General features: G+C 44.7%; 1 protein-coding gene across 1 annotated transcript in view; it reads left to right on the top strand.

Moving 5' to 3' along the window:
* Positions 1 to 16,370, top strand: part of GTF2A1 (general transcription factor IIA subunit 1) — a 402,278-nt gene that overhangs the window by 297,497 nt on the left and 88,411 nt on the right. The window contains exon 7 of the mRNA XM_044078441.1: positions 4,919 to 5,008. Coding sequence (XP_043934376.1) covers positions 4,919 to 5,008 — 90 coding nt within the window. The remainder of the gene's footprint in view (positions 1 to 4,918; positions 5,009 to 16,370) is intronic.

Raw genomic sequence — 16,370 nt, 5'->3', positions numbered from 1 at the left:
ATCAGATTATGCCTGGGGGGCCCACATGGCAGGAAGATGCATTCAGGGCATATGGGCACCAAAACAAATGCATCTACATATCAACCAGAAAGAGATGCTAGCTGTTCAAAATGCCCTAACAGCCTTCAGGGACTTACTTCATCCAGGACAACTACTGATAAAGACGGACAGTGCCACAGTTATGTGGTATATAAACAAGCAAGGGGGCACACACTCATACCCCCTTTGCAGATTAGCCATGGCACTGTGGGACACAGCTTTGACCTACCAAATACATCTTCAAGCTCAATTCCTGCCAGGAAAACAAAACACTCTGGCAGACGATTTAAGCAGAAACCTTATGGACCCTCACAAGTGGAAACTAAATCCACAAGTCTTCAGCATGATAACAGAGAAATGGGGGATCCCAGACATAGATCTATTTGCATCTCCTCAAAGTTATCAATTGAAAAGATTCTGCACAAGGATTTATCACAGATAAGCATGGAAAGTGGACGCCCTATCCTTCAGCTGGAAAAACCTATCAGTTTACGCCTTTCCTCCTCTGCCTCTTCTGCCCAAGGTCCTCCTAAAAGTCAGACATGAGAAGCCAAAGATATTAATTGCCCCGGACTGGTCCCACCAGTACTGGTACCCAATCCTAAGGAACTTGTCTCAATACCCAGCATGGACCTTGCCTCAAAGACCACAACTACTGTCCCAGCAAAACAATCACTTCCTGCACAATCAACTACAGACTCTAAACCTGGCAGCATGGCTAATCATGTAGTCATACAAACAACACCTCTCAGTAAAGCTGTGATAGATGTCATTTTGGAAGCCAGAAGGCCTAGTACTAGAAAATCTTATGCTGACAAGTGGAAGCGATTTTGTGACTGGAATCAAGCACAAGGAACTGATACAGCAGAACCAAATATTCCTCCGATATTACAATACTTAACTGAGATACTTGACAAAGGCCTATCTTTCTCATCAATCAAAATCCATGCCTCTGCCATTTCAGCTCATTACAACACAGCCACCAATCTTTTCTCATACTTTACTAAAGCAGTATCTTAGAGGAGCCAAAAATGTAAGGCCCCCTAGAAGATCACCATTGCCTGCATGGGCCCTCAATTATGTGTTGGAAAACCTCACCCTGCCTCCATTTGAACCAGCTGCTACCGCTGATATAAAGTTCTTATCGTGGAAGACAGCTCTGCGACTAGCAATTACTTCAGCAAGAAGAGTTTCAGAGCTACAGGCCCTCATGGCTGTAGAGCCTTTTGTCATATTTTACCCTGACAGGGTGTCTCTGAAGACAAATCCTACTTTTATGCCTAAGGTGGTTTCCAGTGTAGCTCTTAACCAAACAATTCATCTGCCAACTTTTTATCCAAATCCGCAGAACAAAGAGGAGAGAATTCTGTATTCCTTGGATGTACACAGACAGCTAAGATTCTACTTGAGCAGGACAAAAGCTCTAAGAAAAACTGAGCAATTACTGTGTCATATGCTGCAGGATCAGAAGGAAAGGCTATTTCAAAGCAGACAATTTCAAAGTGGATAGGCCACTGCATCTGTTTCTGCTACTTACACCATGGTAAACCTGTGCTCAAGGGCATTAGGTCTCATTCCACCTAAGCTGCAACTACTTCAGCAGCCTTTCTCAGAGGAGTACCAACCAAAGACATTCTAGAGGCTGCTACTTGGAGTTCTGTTCACACCTTTACAAAGCATTACCATTTGCCTCTGTACTCTAAGTCCAGGGCAGGCTTTGCCACTGCAGTGCTGCAGGGCCTTATAGCCGCACCTAATGCTGTTTAGCTCCAGCCTCCCAACCATAGCTTTGGGATTCTACCCAAATGTAATGACTGCAACAGTGAAACACGAAGAACATAGTACAGTTGTGTACACTTACCATAAATGTCGATGTTTGAGTGTATTCACTGTTGCAGTCCAGGTTACCCTCCCGCCACCCCCCTGTCATTCTAAAGTTTATCTTTCCTTCGCTATCTTCTACAACCTATGTGGTGTATTTGCTTGTAGATGAAGGTAAAGTTTATATTGATGCATGTATTTTTATATGATATATATATATATATATATATATATATATATATATATATATATATATATATATATATAGAGCTACCTTTTGGGGGGGCACCTGACATCGGGGGCAAGAAAAACTAAAGAAAATGGCGTCGGCTGCATGTTTTATACCCCTGACGACCTGACATCATGGAAGAGAAGGCAGCAACCGACGCAGGACCCAAGACTTTGGAATTCAAGCCGACTGAGGGCAACCTGCCAGCAGATTACCCAAATGTAATGACTGCAACAGTGAATACACTTGAACATCTACATTTATGGTAAGTGTACACAACTGTACTTTTCAGCATGTGGTTTGGGGCTGTCATTTGGACATCCATTCATAATTTCACTAAATAATGCAGACTAGTTGCCCAGTGTAGGAGCAGGGCAGGTTTGTCTATTGCAGTCTTGCACGGCATGTTCAGTCAAGGTTGTACTGCTTGGTAGTATGTTACTCCTCTTGCAATTACTGTAAAACGGTGATCCATAAAGATTAATGCATTTTCACTAGCACCAGAAAAAGCTTACTTGGAAGCACAGTACATCTTCATGCCTGCAATCACCTATTTGCAATAAAATTAAATGTTTTAAATCCATGCAAAGCTAAAATACATTTTGAAGTTCTTGCAGTATGCAGAAATCCAGAGTGTGCATCCAAATTATTTTTTGGCAGGGACTTTCATTGCATATTAATGATACTTTTTTGAGGGGCTTAATGAAACTAGCATTTCTGTGAATGATGAGCCCTAACGTTGTTTTGTTCCTCATGTTTACTTTTATTTAGAAACAGGCATGTGCATGTAAATGGGGAAAGTATTATTTAGAAACAGGCGTGTGCATGTAAAGGGGGAAAGTATTAATTGGAAAACCAACTGTAAATCAGTTTCTCTTAAAACTTAATTGCTTAAAATTTTTTATCAATTCACTTAACAATTGTATTCCTGAATGATATCTGTCCGACTGGGCATGATATTTGTTACTGATTTAGTGACATTTCATGAACTACAGGAATTTTAAAACTTATTATCAATGCTTGGATTAAAAATGTTTCACTTTATTACAAGTAGGTGATTACAAGCATGAAGATGTTTTGTGATTAGAGATTTTTTTTTATTTTTTTTCTAGGGAAAAAACATTAAATATGATCTTTGAGATGAACGTAATACAGGCGGTCCGCCACACTTTGTAATAGTAGATGTTCATGTCAAAGGTCATTGCTGTAGAAGGGCCATTACTGTCCCCTTTGTACTGTGTATGTTTATGCCTGCTAAAATTGGGGTGTTTGCCCCCCCCCAAACAATGGATCCATTTCTTCTCCATCATTAGTGCAAGAGTTAGCTGTTTGCCTTAATTTAGGCAGCCTTTACAAGGTTTTTGCTTGTACCTTGTCCCGATGCACACACTTTTCATAGAGGTGGGAGGAGAGATTGGGTAAAAGGCTTACCACAGAGGCCATTTCACTTCCATAAGGGATGTTTCCTCCTTGGGAAGCACAAGTGGTGGTTTCCCCAGTCCCAGCCAGGGATATTGCACTGACTGTTGCACCGACTGTGCACAGCAGTCGCCATCCTCCTAGGAAAAGCTAATGAGCCACACATCTTCACTTCTCTCCCTCCCTGCCTGGCTCCTTTCATGTCATTGCTGCTAACTGAACCCAGGTTACTTGGGTCATAGTAAGGGCTCCATTCTTCTGCCCCCCCCCCCCCCCCAATAGCCAAGCCCTCCTGCTACTCATTGTGATTCTGGATAATTTTAGATTGTGTTGGTAACAAACCTGGAAACAGTCTAATCATCAGTCAGTGCCAGCAGCAGTTAATGGTCCATGTTAGTTTGTTTTGTACAGCCAGGCTTACTGGTTGTGGCCATTGTGTGAGAGGTAAAGTAGCTCCCATAGGTATATGACTGCTTTAAAGATTAAGAAAAGGTGGATTAATATGGCTTTGTACTGTTGCTTTAATGTTTTCTGCAGTGATCCTTGTATTCAAGCATTTGTGGTAGTCATGAGTATCGTCGCACAGCTGTACATTATGCACTTGCAGTGAGTAGCACTCCATTTTCCAGGATGGTTTTTGCAGAAAATGTGGTCATTCCAACTTTCATCCATCTCAGTTGGTCTTGCTGTCACTTTCAGGTGTTGGACTGCTGTAGACTCCTTAGAGGCTCTTGTGATGCTGGGCCTAGCTGCTGAAGATTATTTAGAGTTTTGCATGAGTGATGGAGTAAGAGAGAGCTGAGGGCTATGTGGAGGAGTTAAACCAGATATTGTTGGGAGTAACATTACGAATACTAGGAAATGTAAGGCTGGTAATGAATTAGGCACTGTTCTGTGTTTTTGTACCTCCTTTAGAAGCCAGTGTCACTGTGTGGGTAGACTGACTCTTGTTATAGCGAGTGCAGCACAAGTTTTATTTCTTGCAGGCCTGTGTACATACCACTGAGTAGCAGTAATGGCAAGTTGAAACAAACTGGAGCTGCAAGGGCTATAGTGCAATGAAAACCATGTCAAAAAGTAGGCTACTGGCAAATATTTTTTTTTTTTAGCAAAGTGCCAAAAAATGCAGTGTTCAGCACATTTTGTCTAACTGCATGCAGTAATCACATGAACGTAACGAGTCTTCCTTGGTGTAAAATATGCAGCCTAGAGCATTGAGCTGAAATTCTCATGTAGCCTAAAGGTCTTTAAATCTGGAACTTTGTTTTATAAACATTGCAGCTTTTAACTTTAATTCAGGAGTATTTATATGCTCCACTGTTCTCTAACAGAGTACGTCTGATGGCATTTAGTACTGCAGAACATATCTGAAGTACAGATGATACTCAAGTCTGTAATTATATTCCCTAGGAACCTCTGAACAGTGAAGATGATGTCAGTGATGAAGATGGGCAAGAGCTGTTTGACACGGAGAATGTTGTTGTATGTCAGTATGATAAGGCAAGTTAATATTTATTCTTACATTATTTTTGCAGTGGCTGTAAATGATTATTTGTAACTGATGTTCCTTTATCTGATAAAACGGTATTTGTAATGGAGTCCTTCTGATACAATCGTTAAGGCTGCCTTCCCTTCTTTTTATGGGTTCATAGCAAGTACTAGGCTAGCTGCTCCTACAGGCCATTTTAATCCTAGCAGATATCCCTTTGTGCTCGAATCAACATATCCCATTTGGTTAGAGTTGGGCCTTACACATCCCATGGTCTCTAATTATATATTGTCCATAATAAGAACAACCGGGATCAAACCATAGGTAATTTGAGAGGACCCATGTATGGGATAAAGCATTTAAGAGCTGCCTCTATCCATTAGAACATGGGGCAGTCCTTGGGTAAATTTTCTGTTTCCAAAAATAGATCCAAGTTGCACTTGAATATGGACGGGGATCAACTTTGTATTATGTGGATGGGGAGTCTTCTATTCCAGAGCAATGGTATCCTCTGAGATATAGCTGTCTTCCCCAAACCTATAAAGTATAGAGACAGGGCTTTGAGTCTGTCCATGTAGGACATGTTGTTTAGGTCTTGTATCCTTTTAGTAAGATATTTCTGTGGGCTTTCCAGTTGCATGTGTCTGGACAGATGCATACCAAAAGGGCATTATATTCGGTGATTGGCCTTCTGAAGACTGAGCCAAGAGGGACAATGACACCCCTAGATCTAGACACAATTCCTTTATAAGCTGTACAGCAGAGGAGGACTTTCTTACAACAATGGACACATGTTGGTCAAAAGTTAGGTCACTGTCCACATAAGTTCCCAAATCCCTAACTGGGTCAACTTTTAGGGGGGGTGTATTATGGTAGTTCCCTAGGGTAGATGACTTCCCAAAGGATACAGTAATGCATTTTTTTGGCATTGTGTTGCAGTCCATGATTTTAGCACCATTTATTTATTTGGAACAAACCTGTCTGCAGAATGGCCAAGTCATTTGAGACTTGACTGGTTGTAGCTTGCAGCTTAGTCAGAGACCTTTGATATTGGCTTTTACTTCAGAAAAGTAGATGCCAAACAGGAGAGGTCTTGGCACAGAACCCTGTGGGACTCAACTGGCGATGGGTCTCATTGTGGAGGTAATTTGCCTATTGATTTTCCTGCTGTGAGCCAGTTGGCAGTCCAGCAAGTGAGAGAGGTCGATGTCCAGTTTGTTTAGCTTTTCTACTGTGCTTGGGTGGGGGGTTGTGAAAAGCTTTGACCAGGTCAAGGTATGCAATGTGTACTGTTTTGCCTTCATCCCTTGCTTTGTTGACCTTTTATTTAAAAAAAAAAAAAAAAACCCTGGTAGAGTAAGCATAACCTGCCGTTGATGGATCTAAACCGAGACTGGTTCAGAGTTTGGAAGATGTTCGTGTTTCACTGTTGCAGTAATCACCTGTGGGTTATCCTTGCTGTGGTAGCCCTCGGCCGGCCAGAATACCTGAGTCAATGTTTTATTGCGCTGGCTGCAGTCGCCTGTAATCTGATGTCAGGAATCAGTGCTATAAAGCAAGGCAGCCGACGTCATTACGCAAGTCTTTCTTGCTGTGGAGCCCGTAGCAGAAGCAGTTCGAACGAGTGCCAGATGGTCATTACCCGAAGTTGAATTTCTGCTAAAAACGTCTAAAGCTAAGTATCCCGTTGGGTATCCTTTTTTCTTGCACTAACCAATGTCCGAAAAAGTTAACAATTGTCTCGCCTGTGGAAAGCAGATCCCACACCAAGACTTCCATTCTTACTGTGTCACTTGTTTAGGTCCAGACCACGACTTCACCCGTTGCCGGTTCTGTGCCCTCTTTAATGCGAGATCCATTTGCCATAGAGTTCTTTTTGTAGGCAGTTATTTTCGTGTTCCTTATTTGCATTCCAATATGGCGTCCGTTAGGCAACAATCTGTAAAATGTAGAGCTAAAGATAGACCACACAAGGCTAAGACTTCCGACGACGCTACCGCTAAGCAGGTTGTCAGTTCCCCAGAATTCAGTGAGGTGCTTTCGCAGCCCCTGATGCCCGATTCGATATCTATGCACGCCTCTACCGAGACCCTTTCGGAGTCTGGTATGCCACAGAAATCTTCTTAGTCTTCTGAGCCGGCTGTCTCTGCCTCAGTTGGGTCGGGAGCCACGATGCAGGTACCGGCTTCCGAGGTGGCCTTTCGCACTACCGAATCTAGACAAAAAAATGACATTCTCTCATACGACTACCGCTTTTCTCAGACTGACGGATTCTGTCAGGCTTAGAAGCCTAGGAAATCTGCTTTTAGCCGCCATCTTGCTATTGCTCCACCACCCCAAGCACAAATGCTGAAAATGGCGGAAGATCTCATCTTCCTTATCCGGGGTAGTCAAGCCTCAACTTCTATAAGGAAACGGCACCCTTCTCCAGAAATTGACAGAACAGGATTCTGAGGAATCTGACTATTCAGTTTTTGAAGAGTAACAGCATCCCCTTTTGAGGTGTCAGATGCAGAGGAATACATTCCTTCTGCCTCCCCTCCAGAGGACTTTTTCTTTGCGGAAACCGTTCACTCCCTCAGGGAACAGTTCCAGTGGGAATCTCAGGACTTCCCACAGTCAAGAAAAGACTTGGAGAGTTTCTGGACCAGCCCCAGCACAGACACCTGGCCATCCCCCTTATTTTAGAAGTGGTGGATGATGTTTTCCATGAATCCAGCTTAGCCCCTGATGCACTCCCTCCTGCGTCTGCTCCCAGTAAACCTGACAGGTACTACAGAGTACCAGATTCTCGCAAATACCTGTACAGAAATCCTGCTGCAGACTCAGAGGTCATTACACAGGGACCTAAAGGAGCCAAGACTAGTTCTGCCAAGAATCCTCTCCCTTCTGACAGACTGCAAAGCACTGGACAGATTGGGTAAGAAAGTATACACCGTAAGAAAGTATACACCTCTGCAACCTTGGCTATCAGAGCACTAAGTTGTCAGTTTGATATGTTTAAAACACACTTTGGAACTATTAAAACAGAAGATTGCTACCTTTCCTGACTGTGCCAATTCAAGAGTTAGCAGATTTACTGCACTCTGCTTGTCAAGTGGCCAAACACTCATTACAATCTGGATATGACTCCCCAGAAAAGCCTCTAGCAGGGCAGTGACAGGATCTGTTTGGAGACGTGCATGGCCAAAGGAACAACCTCTCTGATCATGTCAAGTCTAAACTTATTGATGCACCCCTAGATAAGGAGTGCTTGTTTGGGGAAAAAGCAGAAGAGGTACTTAAAAAGATGGAAGACAATGCAAAATCTATGCAAACAGTAAGATTTCTTTCAGATTCAACCTCCCAGGTTAAGCAGAAACTTTCCCTCTTAAGCACTGGGCCTTCCCTGCACTTAACAGACAGGACCAAGGTAAGCCCCGCAGGGACAGACCATCCAGGCCCCTATCCTAGGGCCAGCAGAGAAGCAAACAATGGACCACTACGTCTCTAAGGCAGGGAGTTCTAAGCCAACCTTCTATGGCACACTCACAATGACTCCCCCTCCCCCTCTGCCCTCCCTTCAGAGGAGGTAGACTCTCCCTCTTCAAAGACAGTTGGCTTTCTGTAACAAAGGACCAATGAGTCTTTAAAGATAATTTTTCAGGGATACAAATTCTCTTTCAGCAAACTCCCAGTTCCAAGACGGTTCCCAGACTTGCCTCCAAATCATTGGGCAGAGGCATTGAAACAGGTCCAAACTCTCATATCCCAGAGGGTAGTAGAACCTGTTCCCTCAGACCAAACAGGCAAAGGCTTTTATTCCAGACTATTCCTTGTTCCCAGAAAAGAGGGCACTTGGCTCACCATCCTGGATTTATCCATTCTGAACACCTCCCTGGTGGTCCCTAGATTCAAAATGCTAACTTTGCAGCAGCTGCTGCCTATGCTAACAAAAAATGCCTGGCAAGTGACCCTAGACCTAAAAGATGCCTACCTCCACATCCCTATCAGGGATTCGTGCAGGAAATTCCTGCGCTTCAGAGCAGGCTCACAACACTTTCAGTTCTCTGCGCTGCCCTTTGGCTTATCTACTGCACCCAGAGTATACACCAAATGCTTGGCCCCAGCTATAGCATTCTGCAGACAGAGGAGTATACAGATTTACCCTTATCTGGATGACTGCCTCATTCGGGCAGAGTGCAAAGAAAAGCTGCTCCGGGACCTTCTCTTTGTCAAATCACTCCTAACTTCCCTAGAATTCACCATCAACGAGAAGAAATCAAAGCAAAACCCCACCAGGAAGATCATTTTCTTGGGAGCTGTGTTAGACACAGCATCCCAAATGGCTATCCTATTCCCAGAAAAACAGAAGTTCCTGCCTCTCTACTTTACCCAGCTGGCTTCCAGAAGTCACCTCACCGCGAGGAAGTCCCTGCAAGCCCTGGGATACATGGCATCTTGCATCTTTCTCATTCCTCTGGCCAGGATTCACATGAGAGAACTTCAGTGGTATCTAAAGCACCTTTGGTGCCAGCACTTTGTCCCTAAAGACCTCTCTTCTTCTGATCCCATGTATATGGGCTGAGTTTCTCTGGTGGACAGAGGCCTGTGCCAGGAACAAGGGTCTTCCCTTCATCCTCCATCCTACCGGCCAGACCATCACCACCGACGCCTCAGACATTGCTTGGAGCACTCACCTAGCAGGCAGGAGCACCCAAGGTCTTTGAGATGCCCAGCAACTTTACTTGCACATCAGTCAGAAAGAAATGATGCCAGTACAAAAGGCTCTGACATCTTTCAAACCCCATCTCAGGCCCCGGGTGGTGCTTATAAAAACAGACACCACAGTAATGTGGTACATCAACAAACAGGGGGGGGACCCAATCTTACCCCCTGTGCAGGTTAGCCATGAGCCTCTGGCTTATAGCCACCTCCATGGGTCTACACCTAATTGCCCAATACCTACTATTGGTCAACAGTACCCTGGCAGACCACCTAAGCAGAAACTTACTGGACTCCCATGAATGGCAGCTCCACAGGGAAATCTTTCCGCAAATCACTCAGGTGTGGGGGACTCCTGAAGCGGATCTCTTTGCCTCGCACCTCAACCACCAGCTGCAAAAGATGTTCTTCGTGTTTCACTGTTGCAGTCATTATATTTGGGTAATCTGCTGGCAGGTTGCCCTCAGTCGGCCTGATTAAACAAAGTCTTGGGTCCTGCGTCGGTTGCTGTCCCTTCTTCCATGACGTCAGGTCGTCAAGGGTACAAAACATGCAGCCAACGCCATTACATCAGTCTTTCTTGCCGCGCGGTGCCCGATGCAGAAGCAGTTCGCAAGTGCCGGTCGGCCGACTCCTGAAATTTTCGTTTTTGAATTTTCAGAACCGAAGTCTTCAACTAAAAAGCTAAGTACCCTATTGGGGAAACTTTTTCTTGCTCCTTACCGATGTCAGTAAAAGTTAATTGCATTACTTGTGGGAAGCAAACACCCCATAATGATTTTCATTTGTACTGTATTCCTTGCCTAGGCCCTGACCACAGTGTACCTTGCTGTCGGTTTTGTGCTAAATTTAATCAATAAACGTCTGTATATTTGCTTCTAAATATTTTGGTTCACGCTTTAGTTATCCAGAAATGTCTTCGGTTAGCAATCCGACTACCGGAATACTTAAAAAACGCAAAGAAAAAGACAGAGACAGGCCGTTGAGGTCCAAAACGGACGACGACTCTTCTCCTAAGCCAGTCGCCAATTCGCTGGTACTCAGTGAGGCGGTTTCGCAACCCCTGAAACCGGTTACTTCTGATTCGCAGGCCTCTACTGAGACCCATTTGGAGTCCAGTATGCCGCGAGATGCTTCAATTATGGAACCTGCGGATGTTCATCGTGTTTCACTGTTGCAGTCATTACTCTTGGGTTATCCTGCTGGCAGGCTACCCTCAGTCTGCCAGAATTCCCAAGTCTAGGTCTAGCTTCCGTTGCTGTCGCCCTTTCCCTGACGTCAGTGTGCCAGGGGTATAAAAGATGCAGCCAACGCCATTTTCTTCAGTCTTTCTTGCCGCACGGTGCCCGAAGCAAAAGCAGCTCGCAAGTGCCGGTCTGCCGACTCCTGAGATTTTCAAATCTGAATTTCAGAACCAAAGTCTTCATTAAAGCTAAGTACCCCGTTGGGGAAACTTTTTTCTTGCTCCAGACCGATGTCAGAAAAAGTTAACAATTGTATTTCTTGTGGGAAGCAAGTACCTCATAAGGATTTTCACTCTTACTGTATTCCTTGCCTAGGCCCTGATCACAACGTTGCTAGCTGTCGGTTTTGTGCTAGATTTAACCAACGTGCTATTAAGCGTCGGTTCGATTTTGCATTTCATTACTTTGGCCGAAAATTTAATTATATAATGCCATCGGAACAGCCGACGACCGGAGTTTACAAAAAACGCAAGGACAAGGAAAAAGGCATCCGAGGTCCAAAACCGACGACGAGGCCTCTACTAGGCCAGTCGCCGGTTCTCAGTGAGGCGCTTTCGCAGCCCCTGGCGTCCGCTACCTCAGAGCCACAAGCCGCTTCCGACTCCCACGTGGAGCCGACTGGCCCTCTGGATACTCAAGGTATTGGACACTCGGAAATCATTCCCTCAGATGGGTCCGGAGCCGCTGAGCAGGCATCGGCTTCTGAGGGTGTCTTCAGACCTACACAACTATATATTAAGCCATCTTCAGCTTTAATGACAAAGACTAAAGCAGCTCTAAAGACAAAGAAACAAGTACAGCATTCTCCTACTCAGTCTACCATGCCTAAAAAACAGGTGCTCAAAATGGCCGAAGACCTAATTACTTTGATCAGGGGCTCCCATCCCCCACCTGATAAGAGCCCTAGGCAAGAGACAGAGTATTATTCTTCTGATCATGTTTCTATTTCCTCTGATTCCTCTTCTGAACAGGATTATTCCATGCTTCCCTATGAGGACTCTGATGCTGAAGAATCCATTCCTTCAGCCTCTCCTCCTGAGGATTATTCTTTTGGGGAATCCCTGCATAACATGAGGGAGCATTTCCACTGGGAGAGCCAAGATTATTCTGAATCTAAGAAAAGGCTCTGAGACTTTCTGCTACTTCCTCAGCACAGACCCCTTGCTATTCCACCTGTTTTAGACATTGTAGATGTTTTTTCAGAGTCCGGCCTGTCCCCTGACTCTTTATCCCCTGCACCTGCTAAGCCAGACAGATAGGGTTCCGGATTCTCATAAATTCCTATATAAAAACCCTGCTGCTGATCCAGAAACTATATCTCAGGGTCCCAAAGGGCTCTAGACAGATGGGGGAAAAAAGTATACACTTCTGCTACTTTGGCTGTAAGGGCTTTAAATTGTCAGCTGTTCATCGTGTTACACTGCTGCAGTCATTACACTTGGGTTATCCTGCCGTCAGGCGGTTCCCCAGTCGGCCTGAGTTCCAAAGTCTTGGTCCAGCGTCGGTTGCTGTCTCCTCCTCCCTGACGTCAGTGCGACAGGGGTATATAGGATGCAGCCAACGCCATTTTCTTCAGTCTTTCTTGCCGCGCGGTGCCCGAAGCAGAAGCAGTTCGCAAGTGCCGGTCGGCCAACTCCTGAGATTTTCGAAATCGAATTTCAGATCCAAAGTCTTCATTAAAGCTAAGTACCCCATTGGGGAAACTTTTTTCTTGCTCCAGACCGAAGTCAGTAAAAGTTAATAACTGTATTTCTCGTGGGAAGCAAATATCTCATAAGGATTTCCATTCTTATTGTATCCCATGCTTAGGCCCAGACCACGACGTCACTGGTTGTCAGTTTTGTGCTAGGTTTAACAAGCGCACTGTTAAACGTCGGTTTGATTTTGCCCGACATTATTTTGGTAGAAAATTCAATTATACCACGCCGTCGGAACTTCCAACGACCAGAATACATAAAAAGTGCAAAGACAAGGCTAGGCATCCGTGGCTCAAAACTGACAAAGCCTCTTCTAGGCCAGATGCCGGTTCTCCGGTTTTCAGCGAGGCGCCTTCGCAGCCCCTGACGACCGCTTCTGTAGAATCACAGGCCGCGTCTGACTCCCACGTAGAGATGGCTGGGCCTTCGGACGCACAAGTTATTCAGTCTACCGAAACTAACCCTTCAGAGGGATCCGGAGTAGCTGAGCTGCCCGCAGCTTCAGAGGGTGTTTTCAGACCTACTCAGTTAAGCATTAAACCCTCTGCTAAGTGTAAACCACCTTTAAAATCAAAGAAACAAATACAGCATTCTCCAGCACAGGCCTCCATGCCTAAGAAACAAATGCTTAAAATGGCTGAAGACCTAATCACTCTGATCAGGGGGTGCCATCCCCCTCCTGATAAAAGGCCTAGACAGGATGCAGACTATGACTCATCCGACCAGGTGTCCATCTCTTCAGATTCATCCTCAGACCTAGGATATTCTTTACCCCCTTATGAGGATTCTGATGCTGAGGAGTTAATTCCATCAGCCTCTCCGCCTGAGGACTACTCCTTTGGGGAAACCTTGCATACCATGAGGGAGCATTTCCATAGGTAAGGCCAGGATTACTCAGAATCCAAGAAAAGGCTCAGACTTCCTTTTATTACCTCAACACAGACCCCTTGCTATTCCGCCAGTGTTAGATATTGTGGATGATGTGTATACTGAATCCAGCTTAAATCCTGATTCCTTACCTCCAGCCCCAGTTAAACCTGACAGATTACAGAGTCCCTGACTCTCACAAATTTCTGTACAAAAGCCCTGTTGCTGACCCTGAAACTTTCTCGGGGACCCAAAGGGGTTAAGGCCTCATCAGCCAAGAATCCAGTTCCCTCTGACAGAGATTCCAGAGCATTAGACAGATGGGGAAAGAAAGTATATACGTCTGCAACTTTAGCAATGAGTGCCTTAAATTGTCAGTTTCACATGCTAAAATATCAGCAATTTTTACTGTCTCAGTTGAAACAAAAAATGCTTCCAGATTCAGATCCTCCTACTTTTAAAGAAATGCAGGATTTATTGCATGATGCTGAACAGGTGGGAAAACTTACTTTGCAATGTGGTTTTGACTCTTTAGAGGCCTCCTGTAGAGCAGCAGTTACACGCTCTGTCATTAGAAGACATGCATGGTTAAAAGAACATACGTTACCAGATCATGTTAAAGCAAAATTTTTGGATGCACCTTTGCAGTAGGATGTGTTATTTGGAGTTAAGGCAGAAGAAGTATTAAAGAAAATGGAGGATAAGGCAAAATCTATGCAAACGGTGAAGGATTTCTTACAGGTTCATCCTCCTAGATTTAGCAGAAATTGGCAAACTAAGAACTGGTCCTTTCCAGTTACAGACAGACCTCAAAGGGGCAGATACAGACGTCCAAGAGGTAGAGGTCAACCACAAGGTCCTTACAGGCCTCGGCAATGGACTGCATCAGGCCAGAAAGAAGGGGAAGACAGGCCCCCAACCGTATAAAAAGCAGCCCCAATGACTTCCCACTACAGCTGCCAAACAACTCTCTCTTGGCAGCCCCCTTGGGAAGAAAACTGGCACTTTTCTATCACAATTGGCATATGATCACCAAAGACAAATAGGTTCTCAGCATTGTATCTCAAGGTTACAGGTTCCACTTTCATACTTTGCCAAGGTTAAAAGGAATGCCAAATCTGCCACCAAATCAATGGGCAGAGGCTCAAAAACAAATTACAGCACTCATGGATATGAGAACTATTCAAAAGGTACCACCACAGGAGCAAGGACAAGGATTTTCCTCAAGACTCTTTCTGGTTCCCAGAAAGGACAAAACCTGGAGGCCCATTCTGGATCTTTCTTCTCTAAACACTTAACTGGATGTTCCGAAATTCAAAATGTTGACACTACAGCAGCTTCTTCCCATGCTGGGCAAGAAAGCTTGGCTCGTGACATTGGACCTCAAGGAGGCATACCTGCATGTCCCTATCAGACAAAACTGCAGAAGATACCTCAGATTCATAGCTGGTTCAATGAACTTATCAATTCTCTGCACTGCCCTTTGGCTTATCTACTGAGCCCAGGGTTTTCACAAAGTGCCTGGCACCAGTAATTGCATTTTGCAGACAGAAAGGAATTCAAATTTATCCGTACCTGGACGACTGCCTGATTCAAGCAGAGAGTAAGGACATTCTTCTAAAGCATCTGGCATTTGTAAAAAAAGTTAAGTTGCCTGGGGTACACAGTAAACGAAAAGAAATCAAAACTAGTGCCCTCACAACAGAAAATATTCCTGGGTGCCAGCTTGAACACAACGGCCCAGATGGCTTATCTCACGCCAGACAAGCAAGGACAACTGACTCAATACTTTCAATTGATGGCAACAAAGACCCAACTCCATGCAAGAAAAATTCTGCAGGCCTTGGGTTACATGGCATCTTGCATACTACTAATTCCATATGCCAGACTGCATATGAGGAAACTACAATGGTACCTAAAGAATGTATGGTCTCAACACTGTCAAAGTTTAGAAACAGTTATACCACTAATTCCTTGCCTTCAACAAGAGTTTCAGTGGTGGACTCAAGCTTGTCACCTCAGCAAGGGACAGCCTTTTACCCGACCCACAGCCAGGCAAACACTGACAACAGATGCATCGGATTACGCTTGGGGAGCACACATGGCAGGCAACTGTATTCAGGGCAAGTGGCCCGCAGAACAAAGGCATCTTCACATCAATCAAAAAGAGATGCTAGCTGTACAAAATGCCCTGATAGCTTTCAAGGACCTGCTGCATCCAGGACAACTACTATTAAAGACAGACAACACTACAGTTATGTGGTACATAAACAAGCAAGGGGGCACTCACTCCTATCCCCTCTGCAGGCAAGCAATGACCTTGTGGAACACAGCTCTAAACTATCAAGTTCCTCTGCAAGCACAATTCCTGACAGGAGAGAAAAACACACTGGCAGACGACTTAAGCAGAAACGTCATGGATCCCCACGAATGGGAATTGAATCCACAAATATTCAGAATGATAACACAGAAATGGTGGAGCCCAGACATAGATCTGTTTGCATCCCAAATGAACTGCCAGCTACAGAAATTCTGCACAAGGAGTTACCATCCACAAGCATGGAAAGTGGATGCCACTCTCATTCAGCTGGAAAAACCTACAAGTATACTCTTTCCCACCACTACCTCTCCTGCCAAAGGTACTCATAAAAGCCAGGCAAGAAGAGCCAAAGATGATCCTGATTGCACCAGACTGGCCACGCCAGCACTGGTACCCAATCTTAAAGAACTTAGCACAAGGACCATCCTGGATTTTGCCTCAAATCCCACATCTGCTGACTCAGCAAAACAATCAGATACTACACAGCCAGCTAAAGACCTTAAACCTTGAGTACCTTGTTCCCCATTGGCCCTTTTTTTTC

The sequence above is a fragment of the Protopterus annectens genome, chromosome 1.part1, assembly GCF_019279795.1.
Source record: "Protopterus annectens isolate FY-2018-M chromosome 1.part1, PAN1.0, whole genome shotgun sequence".
Lineage (NCBI taxonomy): Eukaryota > Metazoa > Chordata > Ceratodontiformes > Protopteridae > Protopterus > Protopterus annectens.
The sequence above is the reverse complement of the archived record's forward strand: the minus strand, read 5'-3'. Positions and strand labels throughout refer to the sequence as shown.